This window comes from Sorex fumeus, unplaced genomic scaffold (genome assembly GCF_029834395.1).
Source record: "Sorex fumeus unplaced genomic scaffold, SorFum_2.1 ptg000246l, whole genome shotgun sequence".
Taxonomy (NCBI): Eukaryota; Metazoa; Chordata; class Mammalia; order Eulipotyphla; family Soricidae; genus Sorex; species Sorex fumeus.
In genome coordinates this window covers 280,574-304,085 of record NW_026606303.1, presented here as the reverse complement: position 1 = coordinate 304,085, position 23,512 = coordinate 280,574, and the positions used below count along the sequence as shown (strand labels likewise).

The 23,512-nt window shown below is 52.8% G+C and overlaps 1 protein-coding gene across 1 annotated transcript in view; it reads right to left on the bottom strand.

Annotated features, from left to right (window-relative positions):
* Positions 1-744, bottom strand: part of LOC130018276 (CAP-Gly domain-containing linker protein 1-like) — a 37,239-nt gene extending 36,495 nt beyond the window's left edge. The window contains 1 exon segment of the mRNA XM_056109004.1: positions 660-744. Coding sequence (XP_055964979.1) covers positions 660-744 — 85 coding nt within the window.
* Between the last annotated feature and the right edge of the window lie 22,768 nt (positions 745-23,512).

Sequence of the window (23,512 nt, the reverse complement as noted above, 5' to 3'; positions counted from 1 at the left end):
GGGGGGAGGGACACCCAGCAGTGCTTGGGGCTTCTCCCAGCCAATGCCGGGGGCTGCTTTTGGCGAAGCCTGGCCAGGCCCGCCGTGAAGGGGACGTGCCTACCTACTGCAGCATCCCAGGCCACAGTCATATTTGGGCAGCTGAGGGGAAATCTTTGGACACACCCCGTGATGCTAGGGACCAAGCCAGGCGAAAGCTCCAACCCAGTGTCTTATTTCTGCTGTGTCCACTGGCCCATCTTCTTTTTCTTTTAGGGGGGGAGCACCCCAGCCAGTACGCAGGGCCTATTTCTGGCTCTGTGCTCAGGGTCACTCATGTTAGGTTGAGGCTGGAGAGTCCCATGGGGTGCCGGTTGCCCTCCCCACTGTCCTGTGGCTACGGCCGGCAATGAGGCCCTTTAGTCCAGGTGAGTCCACTTCCCTCAGCCTGTCCCCAAGCCCGGGCGAGGGGGCTAGCAGTTAGGAGGGAGCGTGTTGGTCGCCTCAGCTGACACTAGTTGCCGTGACACTAAAGTCACAGAATGTGACACTTGTGTAAGAGAGCTGTCCCCAGAGCCATGAACGTGCCTACAGCTCAGCGAGCCCTTTCCGGGCGAGGACTCGGGAGGGGGTTCCCGGGTGGGAATGAGTCTCCCCTGGCCCAGGCTGAGCGCACTTACCGGCTGAGGGCGCCTTCAGGGCCCAGCTCCCATGCTTGAGGATCTTGGTGGGGGCCTTCAGCCCGCTGGGCCTCAGCAGACTCATGGTCAGGTGGTCAGACGCTGCCGCGGCCACTACCAGGCCCTGACCGTCGAGCCCACTGTGGGGCCTTCTGAGGCACACTCGTTCTCAGGGATAAATCTCTGAAGAGCAGAGGAGAGAGTCTGTCTCACGGGAGCGACCACAGCAGCTTCCGGAGCCCAGAGAGCTGCCAGTCTGACACTCGCCACCCCGAGTGCGACCCCCAGCCTCCCGCACAGCCCCCTGAGCCCACCAAGTGTCATTCCTGCGCAAAAACTCAATCCCAAACAGACAAACAAACAACTGCAGATTCGGGGCCAGAGGGCAGAGGGGACAGGTACTTGCCCTGCGGGCAGCTGACCCTCACGCCCTCCCTGGCATCACACCCACCCCCAAACACATTCAGGAGCCAGAAATCGTCCCTGAGCACTGCGAGTGTCACTGACCACCTCCCCGTCCAGACACTGACTAGCCGGGAGGCGACTCAGCAGTGATCACTGGACATGTGTGTGCGTGTGTGCGTATGTGTGTGTGAGAGAGGCCCGTGGTTACACACAGAAGCTAAGGCAAGCAACACACACACTTTTTTCTATGGGCTGAGAACTGCCAGGGAAAAGGGCCCAGCAAGACTGCGCCAAAGGGGGGCTGGAGAGCGATAGCACAGTGGTAGGGCGTTTGCCTTGCACGCGGCCGACCCAGGTTCGATTCCCAGCATCCCATATGGTCCCCTGAGCACTGCCAGGACTGATTCCCGAGTGCAGACCCAGGAGTAAATCCTGTGCATCACCAGGTGTGACCCAGAAAGAAAAAAAAATTGCGCCAAAGGGGAGCGAAGGAGGTTTTGGCGTTTCCTTCGTTCCCTGTGACGCTGCCCAAGTTTGATGACCACAAGCCAGTATTAACTCCATTTCTTAACCCACAGAACTGAGGCAGACAGGTGGATGGGGGAAGCGTCGCCATGGCAATGGAACTCCGAGGAAGTCAACAAAAGCTTCATGGCCACCAAAAGACCACCTGAGGGCACGGGACCCAAGGTCTGGTCAAAATTAACCCACATTAGGAGGCCCAGAGCAGGCTGGACCCCCCGAGGGAATAGGAACAAAGGCCAGGAAAGGAATTTCTAAGAGGACCTTGGACCACTCAACTCTACCCCCTTGGCAACCACCCTAGCAACGGACTCTAGGTAGCTAGAAACTCCCACCAGGGGCAGCCTGGGGAAAACCCGAGATTAGCCCCCTTGAACCAAGGGAGGGCGCTCATGTGTGCCCGAGCCCAGGGACTGCTCTTGCCTACGAGGTCGGTCATGTCACGGGCTTCTCCCCTCCTGAGGTGTGGACTTTCGGACCGAACGCAACCAGGCAACCTAACGTGTTCAGTGGCTTTCTGCGCCTCTGGAGAAGCCGCACTCTCTCTCGAGCCTGTTACTCCCTCCCTCATTTCCCCTTCCTAAAAGCCTCCAAATAAAATGTTCCTGCTTCAAGCTCATCTCCTGAAATGCTTTTCTGCGAGAAGGACAAAGGCCCGGGGGCCTGAGGAGGTCGAGGATCGACTCCCTTTCCCTGAAAAGGGCAACCCCTCACTCCGGCCCGAGACCCCGGGAAGGCCTAGTGGGCGTCGTGTGGCTGGTAGGGCTCGTCGCGCTCATCAGTGCCAGCGCTCCAACCAGTCCCGGGGGAGTGACATCTTCTCCTCTGCTTCTCATCAGCCCCCCATGAGGGCCCACTAACTTCAGAGTCATTCCATATTTAATAGAAAAGTCCGCAGGGGGCAGAGAGGCAGGACAGTGGGGAGGGCACTTGCCTTCTATCCAGTTGTCCTGGGCTCGATCTCCGTCAGCACAGGGACGTTAGCCGGCCAGGGTGACCCCTGGGCACAGCCAGGTATGGCCACCCCACCCCACCCCACCCAACCCCCACCCCAACCCCCAAAAATATATATATAACTACTAAAAAAACTTAAACAAACTAAAGATTAAAAACTATCATACACTAAAGAACTGTTAGAGAGAAAAGCCGCCCCCACGCGGGCAAAAAGCCCTAAGACTCAGATTCACCTGTGTCACACTGCACTCGCAGCTTAGAGAACTGAGCTCTGCCAAACAGGCTCGTGCCAGTCTCCTGCAGAGACTGAAAATGGCACTTGGAGTCTAGAACGTTCCAAGGTAGAATGAGAATTCAGCAAGGAGGAGGGCATCATGGGCCCTTCTTAAAGGGGCAGGCGCCACCCTTCGTGACGCCAGGGTCCGGCTGAGGCTCCGGAGGGCTGCCCTGCAGACGCCAGCACTAGCTGGTCAATGTGCCTCTGGTCCCTGCGGGGCCCAGTTCTGGACCCCTGGGCCCTGAGAAAGTGGTTTCAGAAAACGTTTGACAAATGTTTGGCAGTTACAGATCTCCAGCTGAGGTCATTCGGCATCTCCCGAGTGGGACCTGGACCCAGTGACCATGCCCAGGGTCCTCCTCAGGAGCCGGGCCATAAAATCTGTGGACGGGAAGGGGGGGGCGAGGGGCACGGCGACAGGGCAGAGGCCCTGAGCCTGACCCTGACAGCCCTGCTCTCTGTGACCCCAGTGCTGTGAGCAACACCTGCCGCACCGTGGCCAGGGAGTGGCCCAGCCCACTAAGGCCTGAGAGCTGTACAGAGGAGTATGGCCTGGCCTGCTCGGATGGGAGCACAAGCTGAATGAGTGCGGGTCCCCTTGAGGATGAGTGAGCAGGAACGGGGAAGTGGTGGGGAGGAGGGGAGGGCGGAGTGACCTAACCTAGGGGCTGAGGGCCGACTCTGATGCAGTCATCGGGGCTCATCCTGGCAGGACCTGGTGGGGGGGGGGGGTGACGTACAGGGTGGGGTGGGGTCAGCCACAGGCAAGGCAGGCTCCTTGGCCCTGGGTTACCCTTCCGGTCAAGGATACCTATTTTCTTTCTTTCCTTTTGTTTTTTGGGACACCCGGCAGTGCTCAGGGTTACTCCTAGGTCTGCACTCGGGAATCACTCCTGGTGGTGCTCAGGGGACCTATGGGGTGAGCCATGCACCAGGCAAGCGCCAAGTCTTGATGCCAAGGTGCCCACGAAACACAGTGTGCAACAAGGGACTCTACAGAGAACGTCAGGGCCAGCAAACGCTACGAGGAAGTCAATCAATTCTGAAAAGACACAAAAAGATGCAAAAGGAGGGGCTGAAGTGAGAGCACAGTGGGGAGGGGTTTGCCTTGCTCTCGGCTGACCAAGGTTCGATCACCAGTCCTGAGCACTGCCAGGAGTAATTCCTGAGCATCACTGAGTGTGACCCAAAAAGCCAAAAAAAAGAAAAAAACAGCGCGAAAGAAAATGTGTTTGAGCTTCACACCCTACTGAGCGGCTCTCCGGTATGGCCACGGCCCCAGTAGCACAAGGACTTAACACAGAGAACCAGCAGCTTGGAGCAGAAAAGCAAATGGACTATGTGTTAAACCGCGCCATCATGACTGACCGGAGGGGAAAGGGTGTTGCCCCCTTCGCCCTCTCCTCTCTGGAAAGAAAGGTGGCGGCCGCACGGGAGCCTGGTGGACAGCAGGTTTGAGCCGGGGGTCGGGGGCGGCAAAAACCTCACGAGAAGGGGGGCGTTCCGCCCCGTCCTTCACGCCCTACCGTGGTCGCCAGTTGCCCCCCACGAGCGGCTCTCTGGCACGGCCACGACTCCAGAGCACAGAAACCAATCTCTTAATTATCTAACTTTTAATAGAAATACTTCCAGGGTTAATAAGTAAAATAGCAGATATCCAAACCCAGCTGTAGAAAGCAAATCATTTCACAACGCTTTTTCAGCATGTCTGATTTGGGGGGGGGGGGGGTTGTAAACTCTAAATAATAATGGTGCATCTTTTATCGAAACAATGAATCGAGTCAAAGTAGACAGAGTGTTAACTAGAACTCATCTGCCTCACAGGAATTGGGAGGGGTGGGAGGTGGGGTTCTATTGGGGTTCGCGGTTAAAAATAAGTATTGGTAAAGGGAAATGTGTTTGATATTTACACGACTGAGACCTAAACCTGAAAGCTCTGTAACTTTTCCCACAGTGATTCAATAAATAAATAAATTATAAAAAAAAAAGAAATAAAAGAAAATGTGTTTGAGCCTCACTGTCTCCCTGAGACTTGAGCACTCAGTGCCATGTGTGAGCCCAGTAGAGTCTCCGGCCTGAACAAGCCCCGACCCCCTCACCCCCATGCTCCTGTGTTTGGACCGTGACCCTAAATCCTGTGATGGGATCACGTGTGTCCATGACAAAGACGCTAGCAAGCTCATACCCTAGAACGTCTCTGCTTCACACAGGCGTGGCACACAGGTCCTGGCCTGCTAGCGACCGGCAGTGATTCGGCAGGAAGCAGAGGTGTGAGCCTGAACGTGGGTCAAGTCCGTTCCTTCAGCTTGGAGGGGAGGAATGTCCGAGAGGGGGTTTTGAGCACTGCCTCACAAGCATGAGGTCCTGAGTCCAAGCCCCCGGGGTCACACATGCACCTGGCACAAAGCCGGCACAAACCCGGCAGCTCTGCTGTCCCAGCACCACGCAGGAAGGGGGGTGACACCAGGGGGAGGGCCACCGAGAGAGGAGGTGGACACCACAGAAAAGAGGAGGGAACACAGGGCAGGAGTTGAGGGCTGCAGGGCCGGGAGCACCGGGTAGAGAGCAGCCCTGGGGAGCAGGAGGCCAGGCGGGCACCCCTTGTCACTGGCCACTCGAGGCAGTCGCACAAGCCGTGTGCAGACCCACGAGGCTGACAGGGCGCCAGGGACAGGGCAACCCCAGCAAGGATTTTTCTTTAAGTTTTGGGCCATGGGGCCAGAACTCTAGTACAGCGGGGAGGGCGTTTGCCTTGCACACAACTGACCCGGGTTCAATCCCGGCATCCCATAGGGACCCCAGAGCACCTCGAGGAGTAAGTCCTGAGTGCAGAGCCAGGAGTGACCCCGGAACATGTCCAGGTGTGACCCAAAAACAAAACAACAGCAGAGCAAGCGGAAGGGCCCGGAAGCTTCGAGCCACTGAAACGCCGAGGTTGGCGCCCACTCGCTCCCGCCCCCCGCCAGGCCAGGCCGGCCTGGGATGCCTCAGCGGCTCGGTGCGTTATCTCTGCCTATCACCCAACTCGACTGGGACTGACTGGTTATCTCCTTGACTGGCTATCTTGGGCATCTCCGGGGCCAGCCGCCAATCTCCGTCCTCCCACCTGGCCAGGGCGGGATCAGGTGTCAGCAGCTGGGCCCTGAACACCCCACCTGCCCGTCCAAACGCAATGCAAGCAGGCTCGCCCCCAACTCGTAGGACACGACCAAGCTAGGGGCCCCGGAGAGCACTGGGCCCGAGGACGGGTCCCAGAGATCCCCAAATCTCCCTTGCTCGACGGCCCGGCCCAGCAATCTGCATCAACCACTGGGCCCGAGCTCTCTGCTTTCCTTCTGCTTGCTCAGCGAAACGCAGCACCTCACACCTGTGTTTGGAGGGGAGGAACACCAAACTTTTTTTTTTTTGGCTTTTTGGGTCACACCTGGCGATGCACAAGGGTTATTCCTGGCTCTGCACTCACAGGGGTTACTCCTGGCTCTGCACTCAGGAGTTACTCCTGGCGGTGCTCAGGGGACCATATGGATGCTGGGACTCGAACCCGGGTTGGCCACGTGAAAGGCACACGCCCTACCCGCTGTGCTATGTCTCCAGCCCCGGAACTCCAAACTTTATATAGAAAACAATGTATTTCACAATGCCTTTTCAGCCATTCTGATTGTTGGGGGGTAAATTCTAAACAATCATGGTGCATCTTTTGATGAAATAATGAATGTAATCAATGTAGAGGAGAGTTAAGGAGAAATCATCTACCTCACAGGCATTGGGTGGGTGGGAGGTGGGGTATATTGGGATTCTTGGTGGTGAAAATGAGCACTGGTGAAGGCTGAAGGGAAAGGAGTTTGATCATTGCATGACCGAGACTTAAATCTGAAAGCTTTGTAACTTTTCCCACAGTGATTCAATAAATAAACATAAGAAGAAAAATAATAAATAAATAAAATTATGAAAAACAAAAAAAAGTAAGGTGGAGTTCAAGCCCAATTCAATCAGCTAATCAGTGGCTGAATAAATAGCAGTACTCCTACATTAAAAGCAAACAAACAGACAAACGAAAAACACTACTTGTTAGGCGAGTGCATCAGCAGCCTGATGGCACCTTCAGACTCCAGATACCCCAAAATTGCTGCTGTGCCTTTGGCCAGACCCCAAAAACTTGGGGCAAAGTTTACCAAGAAAGGAAACGGCCAAAAGTTAGGTATGTGGGAAACACACCCACAAGCCACCTCCGGCTCAGCTGTATCATTGGAGGCCTCTCTGGTTCCTGATTGAACTGCTCAATGGCCATGATCGCAGAGACTTAGAAACAAATCTCGAAACCCAGTAGATTTTGGCAGAAATGCGTCTGGTCCCTGCAGTGCTGGGCCCATGGTTTCATGCCTTGGCCTGTTACCCCTGGCGGCCAGGTGGCCGCCATCCTCCAGAGGTCACTGGACAGTCAGGCTTGGGCCCTCAGTGACAAAACTTGTTGGGCCTCACAGGATGGGGGTGGAGCCAGTCCTGTCCTCCCCGTCCCAACGAGACCCCAAGTCATCGTCCATGAACGGCCTCTCTGACTCTTGATCAAGCTGCTTAATGACCAGGATGCCAGAGACTCAGGAGCAAATCTCGGAACCCAGCAGGTTTGGGAAGAAATCCCTCCACATTGAAGTGTTCAAATTTGGAATTTCAAAATCGCGCGGCCACTACTGCAGTCACACAACATCATAGGTTATTCATAACCAGCAATAGAAAACAAAGTGTCTACTGTTGCCTTTTCAGCAGATCTGATTGTTAGGGTAAAATCTCAAACAATAATGGTGAGTCTCGTGTCAAAATACCGAATGTGATCAAAGTCGAGAGAGAATAATTTAGAAATCATCTGCCCCACACGTAGGGGGAGGGTGTGGGATGGGGGTATATTGGGGTTGTTGTTGGTGGAGAATGGGCACTGGTGAAGGTACGGGTGTTTCATTGTATGACCGAGACTTAGACCTGAAAGCTTTGTAACTGCTCTCATGGTGATTCAATAAATAAAATCATAAAAAATGAAAAAAAATGTAAGGTGGAGTTCATGCACAATTCAATCAGCTAATCCGTGGCTGGATAAATAGCAGTACTCCTAAATTAAAAAAAAAAGAGAGAGAGAAATCCAGAAAAACACGGCAAATCTGTACTCCAAGCACACTCCTCCCCAAACGATCCATTTTCCCCCACCCGAGATAAAGCCGACATGCTATGGGTCACATCCTCCTGCCACTGACCCCCAAAACCCGACGCTCCCTCCTCCCACCCCGGGGACTGATGGCACAAACTCCATCTTTGTGTCACGCCGTACATGAGACATTTGTCACTAGAACCTGATGACTCACTTCAGAACCTCAACAGAAGCCACAAAGATGGGGAGCACTGCTCAGGGAGCACCATTCAGGGGCTGCTCAGACCCTCTCTGCCTCTGTCCCCCGCCTGCTCTGGGGACGATGCATAGACAAGTGGCCAGGGCTTGAGAACAGAGGAACCAAGCCTGGAGGAAGCGGGTGCTTGTGTTTTGTTTTCTCTGGAGGCCTCTAACTACGGCTCCTCTTAAGAGACAAAGAAGGCCGCAAATAGGCAAACACTCTGAACTCGGTTAGCACCCAACTCTGATCTACCGCCAAGATCTGCTCTAAATGAACCTTGAAAGGGTAAGCTAAATATCTCTCAGGGAAGCAAATAACCTTAGGGGATTATCTGCTCTCACTAAAAATGGGGGAAAAAAAAGTCTGTTTTGTATTTCTTGAAAATGTCAGCTGGACTCAAAGCTGGGGGTTTCGAAGGCAGTTCTGTTTCATCCCGCAGCACAAATGCTTCCTCCCTGCTAGAGCTTTGGCTCACGTCTGTCGAGCGTCTTCTGGACAGGGAAACACCAGTCCTGGGAGGTGTGGCGTGATGGGACACTGGCACACAGGAAGCACCTCAATTTGGGTCATTTTCCCCTCTTAGGACTCCAAGGATCCCTTACCCCTCGGGCAGCACTGCATGACATTCTATCAGGAAGTTACATAAAAATCAGTCTTCCGTTCCAAACAAAATTTCAGGATCTGCAGACACAGTTCAAGACTATATACAGCCTGAAGGCACAGGACATATGCAAATGGCATCTATTCACTGTCATCAGCGAGCCCTGTCACCCGCCTCACGCTGGCATTCAACTTCAAAATATCCAGATAGAGGAAATTTTTATGTGTCAGGGGGAAAAATCAGAGTTAGCAAGAGCTCGAAGAGAAGAGCAAGCCGGCAAACAGGACTGAGAGAAGGTGACCAGAGGTGAGGCCGGTCTCTGGCCTAACCCGGGTCCCAGCCCCAGCTGCCCTGCAGAACCCGCCAGGGGACACCCCACATGCCTCGGAAAACTCACGGACACCCCGCATGACATGGAATCCCCCCAACGCTCACAGTCGCTCAGTACTGACTCACACCCGCCCTTCCATGCAAAAGACCTGAAGGAACAAGGATCCCCAGGTCGAAGCTTCTAGTGTCGGGGCTGGAACGATAGTACAGCGGGGAGGGCATTTGCCTTGCATGCAGCCAACCTGGGTTCAAATCCCGGGATCCCATATGGTCCCCTGAGCACCGCCAGGAGTAAATCCTGAGTGCACAGCCAGGAGTAACACCCGTGCCTCTCCGGGTGCAAAAATTAACAATAAAAAGATAACACCGTGGAGATGTGCAGACTGGGGGCGGGGTGCAGAGGGAGACCTCCCAGAGAGCCTGGCCCAGAGTGTGCATAACATCCCCAAAGACCCCGTAGGATGGCTCCGCCAGGTCTGGGGTGCAGCCTCACACTTGAATCTAAGCCACCCTGGTCAGGATGTCCAAAGAGTCCTCAGAAAAGAACCAGAAACTCTGCATTGGAGCAGACCACAGAGGATGATGCAGGGGAAGGAAAGCATTAGGGGGCCTCTTTCGAACTGCTCAGGGGCCCAGGTGACTGCTCAGAGCGGGAACTGTGTCTGCCTGCGGACAGCTAAGCCAGCTCCTGCCCGGCCCTGCCCAGCCCCGAGCACCCAAACAAAACATTCATGTTTAAAAACGGCGTATTACTACAGAGACACCTCTAACAACTCCCACCCGGCGAGGCTCAAGGGATAGGCTCTGCACTCAGGAATTATTCTGGTGGTGCTTTGGGGACCACATGGGATGCCGGGGATTGAACCTGGGTCAGCTGCGTGCAAGGCAAATGCCCTCCCAATGTATATTGCTCCAGCCCTTGTAATTCCTCTTTAAAAGCCCCTAGGGCCATATCTGGTGGTGTGTGGGTCCCTCCTGTCCTGAACTCGGGGCTCCCCAGGTGATGTTGGGGCTCTAGCCCTCTAAGCTATATCCCCACCACCCATATTTCCATATTAAAAAAATTTTTTAATACGGAATTATGGGTGGATGTGGGGGGAATGTGGGGCCCTTGGTTCCGACCTGTCTCGGGTCTGTCTGTTGGGATGGCCCCACCCCGCCCGCACAGGGCCAGGAGCAACCCTGGGTGTGACTGAGACAGCCCCTACCCTCAGCTGGGGTGACCAAGCCGCTTCCTCAAAGCTTACACACTGCTGACTGGGAACAGAAGGAGCAGAGAGGCCTCTCCCAGACATGCAATGACTCGCATGGAAGGTGAACCCTGAGTCCTGTCACCACATAGGGCCGGGTAGGCCCCTGTCCTGTCACCACACAAGGGCATGCAAGCCCTTCCCTGCTCCAAAACTGGGGTGGGGAGAGACCATCGGGGGAGCCCAGGAAAGTTCTGGATTCCACAGGCCGAAGCCCAGGGATGTGAGCAAACCCACGGGGAGCTGGGTGACAGCAGCCCAGAAACCAAGCAAGCCCCAGGTTCTTTCTCTTAAGGTGCTGCTGAGACCAACATGCTGAGGGAAAGGGGGCCTGGAAATCTGGTGATGCACCTGCGTTCTCGAAAGGTCAAGTCTTGAGACCAGCAGTAGCAGTACCACAAATCAACTCACACGCCCAAAGAATGCAGGGAAACATGGTCGCGTCTCAAACACACCTGCACAAGCTTCCAATGGCAGAGGGCGCAGAGGGCGCAGATAGGCACCGGGAGTGCTGGGGCCGTGCACGGGTTCAAGCTGACAACCTAGCTTGGCACTGGGGGTCACACCAGGCGGGGCTTGGAGGACCATATGGGTTGTCAGGGAACGAACCCAGGTCTGCCAGGGGCAAGGCAAGTGCCCTACCCACCTTACTATCTCTCTGGCCCTGGCATGCCGTTTTTAGAGGACATTATCAAGCTGATGTGTTTCTCCCTTGCATCTTCCCCTTCATATGTGCTGAAAATAACCAGTAGGAAACAGGCTGGGACGGGCGTGTGGGAGAAACAGAATTTCCCGCACACCCTGCACCCAGCCCTGAGGTCACACTGCAGAACCTCAAGAGTTTGAATGAAAAATGTAGGCAATTGTATTTCTAGAAAATGAGAATGTAAGATTAGAGTCTTCAGGTCTTGCCAAGACTCAATCAAGGAGAAAGGCGGATCATGGAAACAAAATCCCTCACAAATGGCTAACTGGAAAAACGCAGTGACAGACTCGACTATTTCTGGCTGGAGCGGCCCTGCCTTCCACTCTCGAAGCTTCCTCCACAGCCACAGTCAAGTCAGGGTGGGACGGGCACAAGGACAAACATCGACCAGCAGCAGAGAAACACCAGAGATAAACACATTTAAGGACAACTGATTTTTGAGAATTCATTAAGGGCATTAACAATTTTAAGCGAATTCGTTGAAACAGGAGGGTCTCCATAAGCAAGAGGAGCAGCAGCCCGAGAGACAGCACAGGGGAAGGCGCTGGTCTTGCACGCAGCCAACCTGGATTCTATCCCCGGCAGTACATATGGTCCCCGAGCATGGGCAGGAGTGATCCTCGAGCACAGAACCAGGAGTAAACCTTGAGCACTGCTGGGTGTGGCCCAACTCCCGTCTCTCCCCAAAAGGAAGAAACTGGAGGCTTCCAGGAATCACTGAAATGCCAGTGTCAGTGTCACCATCACAAACGAGGCAGAAACGAGCGTCAAGTTCAAAGGGCAAACACTGAACTTACTCTGAAGGCGCCCTCCGACTCCATGGAGAGAAGGTCCCCGTCGAAGGGAATGAGGTCCAGGCTGTACTCCTCCCTGTGGATGAAGGAGCCCAGGACGCCCCGGTCCTTCAGCCGCTGCTCACACAGCAGGCTACGCTGGGGCACAAACAAGATGTGGAAATCTCTTGTGGGGCCACGTCTGTCTTCACTGCAAGAGAAGGACCGTGCGTTGGCCGAGGCCCCGAGGTGAGGACTGCTCCCCAGGGCCCCACCTGCGCCTGACACACAGTGGGCTCTAAAGAGACGCTTATGAGCTACCCCCCACCACTGACTCGGCCCAAGATTCTAGTTTTCTTGCTCTCTTGATTTTGATGCTTTTTCTGGAAACCGCTGACCTGTGCTCTGCCAAGGGGCAGTGTTGCTTTCTCTTGGGCCATTGATGGGACATGAAAACTCTCAGGGTTGGGGCTGGAGCAACAGCACAGCGGGTAGGGCGTTTGCCTTGCATGCGGCCGACCCGGGTTGGATTCCTAGGTCCCAGCATCCCATATGGTCCCTTGAGCACCACCGGGGGTAATTCCTGAGTACAGAGCCAGGAGTAACCCCTGTGCATTGCCAGGTGTCACCCAAAAAGAGGAAAAAAAAACCCTCTCAGGGTTATTGCAACGGACATCTGTTTCTTGCAGAAAAAAAGTGTTTCTATTTAATCAAGCGATGTCTCTAGGAAAATAAAAGGTTGCTCCACACCGTGCCTGATTTTGCTCAAATACCCTGTATGCTTTTAAGTCCTTAGGGGCCACGTCGATCAAACGTAATGCAGACTGGGCTGGTGCACTTCCTCCATAGATGCTGCAGCATTAAATTTTAATCAGCTTCTCCTGACTTTGCTTATGAAGTTTGAGCATATGGTATTCAGTACTTGAAAAAGAACCATTAGCTGTTTTTCTTTTTATAAAGAAATTTGGGTCCTTCTACTGAGACAGGCCGGAGCTTTCTACTGTCCTGAGACAGGGGGTTTATGTGGTTTGCCCTGCCTCCCCAAGCCCCAATACACAAAGTTTCCCATTCTCTATTTATAGTTTTTGGGCCACCCCGGCAGGCGCTCAGGGATAACTCCTGGCTATGCACTCAGAAGTCACTCCCGGGAGACTTGGGGACCGCACTGGGTTCCGAGGATCTATCCTTGGCTGACTGCAGAGTATCCTGCTCCTGACCCCCCATTCTCCTCCGACACACTCTCACATCTGTCCAAAGATCCACTTCCTAAAGCGCTGGCAAGCAAAGGTGTCCTGATGAGCACTCAAACCACTAGAGGAATGATTCCGTATGGACCCAGCATCAGCTCTGAGATACCTAAGCACATTTTCAGCCATTATATCCATCAGTTCTAGCCGGGGTCTGACGAAAAAATTGATATTCTTGACATCGGCTGCTGGCAAGAGGCTTCCTTTGAGTGTGAACATTTTCTCCACCTCATGTTCCTAGGAAAGCACACATACAAATAAGGTAAAGGCCCTCCCGTTGATCGTCGATTTGCTCAAGCGGGCCCAGTAACGTCTCCATTGGAGACTTTGTTGTTACTGTGTCTGGCATATCGAATACTCTCGGTAGCTTGCCGGGCTCTCCGAGAGGGGCGGAGGAATCGAACTCGGGTCGGCCATGTTGGCCGCTTGTAAGGCGAACGCCTTACCCGCTGTGCTAAATGGTGAACAGAATTCCTAAAACTTACCAGCCGACCCAACCTTGGGCATCACTGCAGGCAGCCAACCTGGGTTGGATTGCTGGCCTCCCACACCGTCCCCAAACACCACCAAGAGTCAATCGTGAGTGCAGAGCCAGGGGTAAGCCTGAGCACTGCCAGGGGTGGCCCAAACAAAACAGACCAACAACAAAAACTCAGGTGTTGTAACACTCCCACTCCAAAGCACAGTATACTTTAGTGTTGAGTTGGAGAGTGCAGGGGTTAAGGTATATGCCTGACACATGACTGCCAGTTTCGCCCCCTGGCCCCACAAGGGTCTCAAGCATTGCCATGTGCATCCCAAGAGAGGCCACTGGAGTGGCCTGGGCGACCCCTGCCACCACAGCACCAAGCATCATCGAACTGCTAAGAATCACCACCAGGAGGTGCCCTGGGGCAGTGCTCAGGAGACCAGGGGCCAGGGAGAAAGTAGAGCGGGGAAGGTGCTTGCTTTGCATTCAGCTGACCCGGGGTTCTATCCCGAGCCCCCCATAGTGTCCACTGAGCACTGCCAGGAGTGATCCTGAGTGCAAAGCCAGAGTAAGTCCTGAGCACTGCCTGGCACGAGCCTCCAAATAAAATTCAAAACCACTTTAGTACAAAAATTTAGATTCCCCAAAGCCAGGTGTATAAATTCAGGCTGAAGCAACCAATCCTGTGTCTGAAAAACTTTGAGCCACATGAAGTAACAATCAGAAGACATGCCGCTCCGTCGAGGAGAAGGGGGGGAGCACACCCACCCTTGAAAGGTCCACTGAAGGCTCCTATGCTGCCCGAGCCCTTGAGCTGCATGTGCCCATGTAGCCAAGCCAATGCGGTGCCCGCAGCTCTCCTTGACATGGGGGCTTTTTTGCTTTCCTGTCTAATCTTGGGATGTGTGTAGGGGCTCTCTCTGCCTTTGGAGAAGCCCACGGTCTCTCTTGAAATGTTTCTCTCCGCTCGTCCTCTTCCTAAAAGTCACCAAATAAAAGGTTTTTTCCTTCAAATAAATAAACAAAAGGTCCACAGAAGATAAAACATTTGTCACTCATAACAGCGTCAGTGATTCTAAAAACCAGACAGCTCTGCACACCAGTTACTCCAGAAGTGAAACATCACATTACTCTTGCTAGAGTCCAGAATGACAGTTTCAAAAAAAATAATAATAACCAAAACCCTTTTACCTTTAGAAGTGTAAGTAAGTAAGTAAAGGCCCCCCCGTTGATCATCGATTTGCTCGAGCGGGCCCAGTAACGTCTCCATTGGAGACTTTGTTGTTACTGTGTCTGGCATATCGAATACTCTCGGTAGCTTGCCGGGCTCTCCGAGAGGGGCGGAGGAATCGAACTCGGGTCGGCCATGTTGGTCGCTTGTAAGGCGAACGCCAAACGGTCCTGTGAGATACTCATCCCAAACTACTGCCTGCGGGAGGGAGAAGCATCCCGTTATGAGTGAAAGGAATTTCAATAACGGCCAGCAGCAAACAACAGCCATTTGCAAACTCCGGACAAACAAAGCTTGCAGTGAGCAACAGCTGACACACTCATATTCCGTGGCCTGAAGAAAAACAGCATCAGGGCAAGGGGTGCGACTGGCCACGGACGCACAGTCACTGTCCTCCACAAAGAGTGTGTCTGCAGGGTCCTGGGGTCAGACTGGGGTCATGAACCCGCGGGTGAACTGCCAAGGAGACCGTGGAGGAACAGGCAGCTGGGAAAGTGGCTCCAGGGTCGCAGGCGGCGACACCCGCACGCGGGACAGCGGGGAGGGCCTGGACGCGGGGCTGCGCTCGGCCTGCCAGACGGACTCGAGTCGCCCCGTTTCCCTCCCAGGGCCGGGCCGCAGGGCGGGAGCGCAACGGCCCCTCTCTCGGGCTGCACTGGGGGCGCCCCCGGCTCCAGAGGCCGCCGCCCGCCCCGGCCCCGGCCCTCCCCTCGCTGCCCGCGCACTCGCCCGGGAATCGCGCAGGTAGTCCAGGGTCTCCCGCGCGGAGGACAGGTGCGGCCTCGGAGCCGCCCAGGCCCGCCGCCACGTGACGCGCGGGTCACGTGAACGTCGTGACGTCACGCCTCCGCCGGAAGCGGCCGGCGACCCCGTGCCTCTTCCGGGTCTAGGGCTCCACCTCTTGGTTCCGCCCAGCCCCGACTATCCCACCCCGGGCCCTAGGGGTGGGCGTTGCTCAGGCCAATGTGGGCGTGGTTAAGAGAGATGGGCGTGGCTCTGCCCAGGGAGGCGTGGCCCGGGCGGAGATGGGCGTGGCTCGGGTCCAAGTGGGCGGGGCCGGGGCTCGACCTCATTTCTCAGCTTCTCCAGCTCTGCTCTCCGTGAGCAAAGCACTCCCAATACTGATGGATTTCTGCAGGGAAGCTTTCTCTTCATCGGAGTCTCTTATGAACTCGGATTCTCTAAAAGACCAAATTGTTCAAAATGCCAGAAATCAAGCCAGAGAGTGGCCAGTGCACAGCTGCCCTAGAACATAAGCTCATCAGCTCCCAGGACTGTTGCAGGGGGAGGGGCCGAGGCTTTGATGCTTGCAGAAGTTTAGTGAAATTTTACTGACTGTGAGGGAGAAAAAGTTTGCCTATGTGTACATGCCAGAACCTGCGTATCGTTGTGTCCATTTGAATTTAAAGAAACAAGTTAATAACTTTGGGAGATGGAGAACAGACAGAGACAAAAAGACTTGTTGCACCCACACCCCACTCCCCCTAAAAAGAATTCTTTTGAACACCTAATCCCAGGTTGAAGTGTGATATCTTGAATAAATTATTACAAAGCTATGAGAACAATTAAAACACACTCACATGCAAAGCAATTATATAAATGTCATGCAGAGCAGCTTTATGCTGGGAGTATCCATTGGTTCTCATTCATTTCAGTAACTTTCAGCAAGTTCGGAGAACGTGTTTTTGAAACCTTTCTGAGCCAGAACAGGGGCAAAGATTGTTCCGACTAATCCAACAGAGAATGATTATCATCCAGACTCTGGAGAGGACCAAAGTGAGTTGCTCTTAAACAAAAAGGCAATTCGCAAAAGGCCAGAACAGAAAGCTGAACATGGTTTCTGGTAGAGGATGAGAGCTCGGGACGTACAGAGTGGGTGGCCTCACACCCTCGGCCACACTCTCCTCTGGGCTTGCTTGCAGAGCAGGAGGAGGAGGACCTGGCCTGGGGAGAGAGGGCGGCAAGACAGAGAAGGAGCAAAGACACAATAGATACAACCCAACGGGTGCGTGTATGGCTGTGTGTGTGTGTGTGTGTGTGTGTGAGAGAGAGAGAGAGAGAGAGAGAGAGAGACCATTTACACCACAAAAGGACGTGTGTGGGAGAGCACAGGGCGAGGACAGACGGCCAGTCAAGACTGGGCAATGCCACAGCCTGGAAAGGACATGAGAGGGAACAGAAGTGTGGCTCCTGGGATGCATATTTGGAGAGAGACAGAGGTGCGTGTGAAGTGGGGGATCTCATTAAAGTCTGGGGTCCAGGACAGCTGTGGATGTTCGTGTCCTATTCACTGGTTCAAATCTGTGTGCCTTGGGGACGGAGGGAATGTGCAGCCCTGGGAGAAGTCGGGAGGGCCAATGGGAACTCCCTCCATCCACCTTGCGGCACTGGGTCATGCATGTTTAGATCACATGCACTGGGCCATAGCACCAGTGATGCGGGCAGGTGACACAGTGAAGGGGGCGTAACTTACAGCAACAAGCCAAGTCTCCCTGGTCCCCGGGTGAGTGGGTGAACGAGGAGCATGTTCCTAGGGTCGGATCCCTCCGAAAACTGACAGGAGGAATCGGAGACTGAGGCCCACGTTAGAAATAGCAGAATGTATGTCTGGTTAGTGAGATCCAAGATATCCACACACACATTACAGAATTCTCATGGGTTTACGGCAAACGGAAATTCTCACAGAGATGAAAAGAGAAGTGTGTATTTATCTCAGTGTGTGGCTCACACTTACACTCCAGATCATTAAGTAGTAAGAAAAGAATCTGAGACTAACAGAGATCTCTTGAATTCAACCCCAAGGGCTGGACGTACACCAGAAAGGGTGGTGCAGTTAAGCTATTACATGAGTAACACCTCGCTAGGAAATAGGATCTTGTTTAGGTGGAAATAAGAGGGTTTTAGAGGAAAGGAAATCTCTGATGCAACCCCGTGGGTCAGGAATCTTGACTTTCCTACGGCATGTGTTTGGGGGCTGGGCTGGGGTCTACACTTCACAGACAGGAGAGCTGGGTTGGTCCCCAGCACTGCATGGTCTCAGGAGGCGGGAATGACTGCAGAGCACTGCGTCCCCAAAGCAAAGCAAAACAAACCTTTTTGGTAACTGATGCCACCATAAGATTATTTTAAGAGTTCCTTGCTCTAAATCTAACACACACTTAGAAAATCTGATTTTGAATGTTTATTCAAAGTGAAGGGGTTTAAGGAAGATGAGCAGATTCCAATTTTTTGGGGGGGTGGGGTTATACCGGGAGATCTCAGGGGTTCCTCCTGGTTCTGCCCTCAGGAATTACTCCTGGCAGTGCTCAGGGGGACCATATGTGATGCCGAGGATCGAACCCAGTTGGCCGTGTGCAAGGCAACTGCTCTCCACACTGGAATGTCGCTCCAGTCCCAGATCCCCATTCTTCGGTCAGGACTATCCAACTTGCCTGAGCCAAGAGCTCTGAGGCAGGAGGAGAGGGCAGCTTCCTTGGCGTGTTCCTGACACAAGCCTGGAACATTGCACAATCCCCCGGCAGGCTGTCCATGACAGGGCATGTGTGGCGACCCCTACATGGACACGGCCAAACAGACCCCGGCAGCTGCTCCTGCTGACCAGTCCTCGCGGCTAATTCCCTTGGTCTCCTCTCAGCTCTGACTTCTACCGTGCAAGCCACAAGTGGCTAGAGGACATCGGGCCTCTTTACCGATGCCCGGGTCACAAATGCATGGGCCCCTTTAAAGCCACACGCTTTAGAGTTGGTGTCCTGAGCAACAGCAGAGGGAGGAGAGCCGGAAGGGAGGTCTCCGGGGCCAGAAACCTTTCCCAAGGGATCACACTATCCAGATTCTTCCTTTACGACTTACATAAGAAATAAATCAGTCATGATGCAAACACCTTAAAGTGTTACTGGGCAACCTTTCAAAATGCAAATAACGAGAACCAAATATTAGAAACAGGAAGAGAAATGCAAATACAGCCAGGAGAACTAAATTGGCACTGAAGTTCTTTGCTGTGGCTTGATCTAAAAGGGTGCGTTCTTGTGTGTGTGTGTGTGAATGTGTGTTGTGTGTGTTGTCGAGAGTATTTTGCGAAACAAAAGCGAGACACAGAGGGACGAAGGCATCCAAAAAATATATATACAACGACTTGGTTTACTAAAAAATATATATGAAATTTATTTATTATAACGTGGATAGACTTGCTTTAGTCTTACCATCAAAGACACAGAAAGAGAGAGAAGGAAGCAGGAGTGGGAGGGAAAAGAGAGGGTGAGGTGAGCACGGCAGCGAGCGAGCGCGGAGACAGCCAGACATCAGCACCCACAGTGAGCTCAGGACCGCGGAGACTGCCTCCCGGCCCCGCAGAGTTCCTGACCAAAGGCCGCGCCTGACATTCTGGTTCTGGTATCCGTCCTTGGCCGTCAGGGACGTGGGGGACGCAGAACAGGACCACCCCCCCACCCCGTCCGCTCTGGCTTTAGCAGTGGTCGGAGCAGGGGAGGACTGGCCCTGCCTTCCGCAGCTGGACCTGTTTTGAACCTGTCTGAAAACCTAACTTGGAGACAAGCTCCCAAGAGAAACGCTGACTTTCACAAAGTGCAGAGACACACGTTTGGCACACATCGCGTGCAGCTAAGCTGGAGATAACAACAGTCTGGGGAAAACCCGCAGCAAACCCAGGGGCTGGGTGAGTGTAGCCGACTTCCTCGTTCAGAGGCAGCAGTTCTGCACCTCCGTGTGGGAGCCCGGGATGGAGAGAGCCTCCACCATCAGGTCTGCACACCACCAAGGCCCTTGGGGGCAGGCGGCGGTTTCTGCATGAACCCAGCGAAAATGGACCTAAACCCCTCCTGGGCTTTCAACCTGAGAGCAGAGCAAATTCCTTTTAGCTCTTTATCTACCATCACACACAGACCTACATCTGGATCCTTTACAATCTCTACCTGGCGATTAAGATCCTGGGATTAGCTACAATAGAGTCGTCTTCAGATTTCTAAATCAGACACAACTTGCCATGAATAAGGAGAAGAAACAGTTCAATATTTGAGACCACGTTTTAATTTTTTTTAAATTTTTTTAATTTATTTATTGAATCACTGTGGGAAAGGTTACAAAGCTTTCAGGTTTAGGTCTCAGTCATGCAAATATCAAACACATTTCCCTTTACCAATACTTATTTTTTACCATGAAGAACCCCAATAAACCCCACCCCCCACCCCTTCCAGTCCCTGTGGGGCAGATGAATTCTAGTTAACACTCTATGTGCTTTGATTAGATTCATTGTTTCAATAAAAGATTCACCACTATTATTTAGAGTTCCCCCCCCCCAAATCAGACATGCTGAAAAAGCATTGTGAAGTGATTTGCTTTCTACAGCTGGGTTCAAGAATTAAATGTTGGTTTTGGATTTCTGCTATTTTACTTATTGACCCTGGAAGTATTTCTACTGAAAGTCAGATAGTTAAGAAATTGGTTTCTGTGCTCTGGAGTCATGGCCGTGCTGGAGAGCCGCTAGTGGGGGCCAAATGGTGGCCTCGGTAGGGCGTGAACGCCCCCCTTCCCATGAGGTTGTAGTTGCCCCCACTCCCCCGGCTCATACCTGCTGTCCACAAGGCTCCCATGCAGCCGCCATCTTTCTTTCCAGAGAGGAGAAGGCGACTGGGGCAACACCCTTTCTCCTCCGGACAGACCTGATGGCCTGGATTAACGCATAGCCCGTTCACTTTTCTGCTCCAAGCTGCTGGGTTCTGCATTAAGTCCTTGTCTTTCTGGGGCTGTGGCCGTGCTCCAAACTTAACTATGATTTTCAGAGAGAAACGCTGGGTGGTTTACTTCCTATGGATCACTTTGTATATAGAGAGATGTTGCGCGGCCGCTTATGCGGCCGTGCGGTTTTGAGGAAAAGTCCTAGTTCCTGCAGACTCGAGCTGTGCTTGTAGAGGCTTCTGGTCACCGGGGTTCCATCTGGGGGAGGCGGGATGCGGTACCTACCCCATCTGGGACTTCCCGATGATCTCGGCTCTTTTTGGAACCTGTTTTTTTTTTTCCTTCGGGATCTGTGGATCCCGCCCTCCATGTTGTCCTTCTCTTCCACGTTTTAATTTTTTTTTACTCCCACACACAAAGAAAATAAAGTCATCATTTGTTCCTTAGATTCACTGGAAGTTTTCTTTCTTCAGGGTGGATGGGTGCACACCTGGCCATGCTCAGGGTTTACCCTGGCTCTGGGCTCACGGTACCACATGGGGTGCCAGGGATTGAACCCAGTTCAGCTTTGTAGAAGACAAGATCATACCAGTTCTAGGACGTCCCCTGGTCCTGAAAGAGTGACTTTCCATGGATGGCTGCATAAACATTCCTGGGACATCGGGGTGTGAGTGGGGGGCAGGGAGCAGAGGCGATGAGACAGCAGAGGGAAATGGACAAGTGGTTAAATGGGTCATTTATTTTTTAAAATTTATGTATTTATTTTAACTGGGGGTCACGCCCAGCGATGCACAGGGGTTACTCCTGGCTCTGCACTCAGGAATTACTCCTGGTGTTGCTCAGGAGACCATATGGGATGCTGGGAATCGAACCCGGGTCGACCGCGTGCAAGTCAAACACCCTACCCCGCTGTGCTACCGCTCCAGCACTAAGTTACATGCCAAGACGAGTGTCTTAAAAAACAAAACCTAAATGGAACAAAAAACTGCTTCTCCTTCTGACGGATGGTTGCCTCCTCAAGCCAGGGCACCAGTCATGATTCTGGGAGGCTGTGCGCTGTGGGGAGCGCAGGGGAGGATGGGACTCTGGTGTCTGTGTGCCCCCAGCTTGGGAGCTGTCTCCTGCAAATAGCACCAGGGTTGAACCGACCATTTGGGACCAGCTCTGGGGGGCTGGGAGGATGAGCGGATGGAAGGAGCCGAGACAGACGGCAACCATGGACGTGCAGCAGACCCCGACAATCACCACTCAAGAGTACAGAGGAGGGGTCTCCCCGCAACCAGAACTCACAGTGGGGTGGGGTGGCGGGTGCGCTGTGTCACAGAGAATTACAGCACAGTAGATTTCATGGGAAACGCATTTCCTTTCCTTGTGTCCTCCATCTTCAGCAGCCTGGCAGTGGGCTGGCCTTGGGGATGCTCCTGGCTCCTTGCTGGGGGCTGGGTGGAGGGAGGGAACTCTGCCTCCTGCAAAGCCTGTGCTCCCTGCGGCCCCAGACTTCAGAGCAAAGCTCAGATATGCTTAGGCCCATCTGCCTTTTTCTTTTCTTTTCTTTTCCTTTCTTTTCCTTTCTTTTCTTTTCGGGCCACACCTGGTGATGTGAGGGGCTTACTCCTGGCGGTGCGCTCAAGGATCACTCCTATTACAGAGAGGAAAGACTTACCTAGATTCATACAAACCAACATAGTGCCATGGAGCATTAAAGAACATACTGAAGGTATAAAAGAAGAGAAGAGCAAGCAGTTCACCTTACTCACGGTGAGGTGCAATCCACCCATTTGCTGTGGGTCCTAGTCAAAAGAAGCTTAAATCTGTAGCGATAAAGGATACAATTTGACATCATGTTTAAACCTTGACTTCCATTTTCTAAGAGCACTGTACCAGGAGTCTAGCCAATCTGTCCAATATCTTTTCCATAGAGCTTACCAAAAAGGCACTAGAACAATTCTGCGGGTGTAATTTAAAGTTTCTTACAACAATACAGTTTGATCAGTTCCTTTTCTTCAAACACAACCTCTAACCTCCTGCACATTCCTTAACATTCATTCTGTCCTGTAAAAAACCCTCTTCACTTTCACAGGATCCCTTTCCTTTTTCCCACCTACGATATCTCCATCCATTATCTTTCTGACTTTAGACACACATCTATATTCCTGTCATCCCACAAGTTTTAACTCTTATTTTACTGACCTTAGTTCAACAAGGTTTCCCAAGTTTGGACACAGCTACCAATAATCTCACTTAACATAACAAAACTGTACTCTGCAGTGCTATTTCAAAAGCATTAGATCAGTTCTAGAACTATTCAAAAAGTCTTAAAAATGCTCACAATTAAAGCTCTTACAAGGTATATTCACTGGGCAAAAGATCACTTGACATTGGAAGTTAAGCAGAAGACGTCTTAAAATTTTGATTTCCAGGAAATAGATGAAAACACTCCTAAAATTATCATGCAACATTAAGGATTTCACACTTGTGTACAATGCTCTCTGGAGATCAGGGCTGGTGACAAGGCTTTGCATGGAATAAAGTTATCAAAATAGTAGCATGTACTTGCAAGCACTGGACAGGCTGACTCACAATATAGTTAGTAAAATTTCCCACCTTTCCCATGAAATTCTCCATTCTCAGAAACTATTACAGCAAGCTGACATCTGAGATGAACCCATTTTATAACTCCAGAAACTCATGTTGAAACTAAACCATTAGCAGCCTCCCTGACTTTGCTGGCAACAAAGTCGCAGCACCCGCCTCCTAGGAGACATCCAGGCGTTCCCAAGGTCCTTTACCACACCACCAGGGCGCCCCCGGGGGCGTGACCTGGGCTCCCGGACACGACTGTCAGCCACAGTCCGAGAAGGCTCACGCCTCGCACCAACAGTCACCATGCCAGTCAGGACCTGGCCTTACGCGATGGCGATTCCCAGTTTCGGGGCGCCTTACTTACCCCGAGAAGAGCCCGTTGGAGACGGCCGGGGCAGCAGAGCAGATCTCGGTGGGACCTCCAAATGTTAGGGTC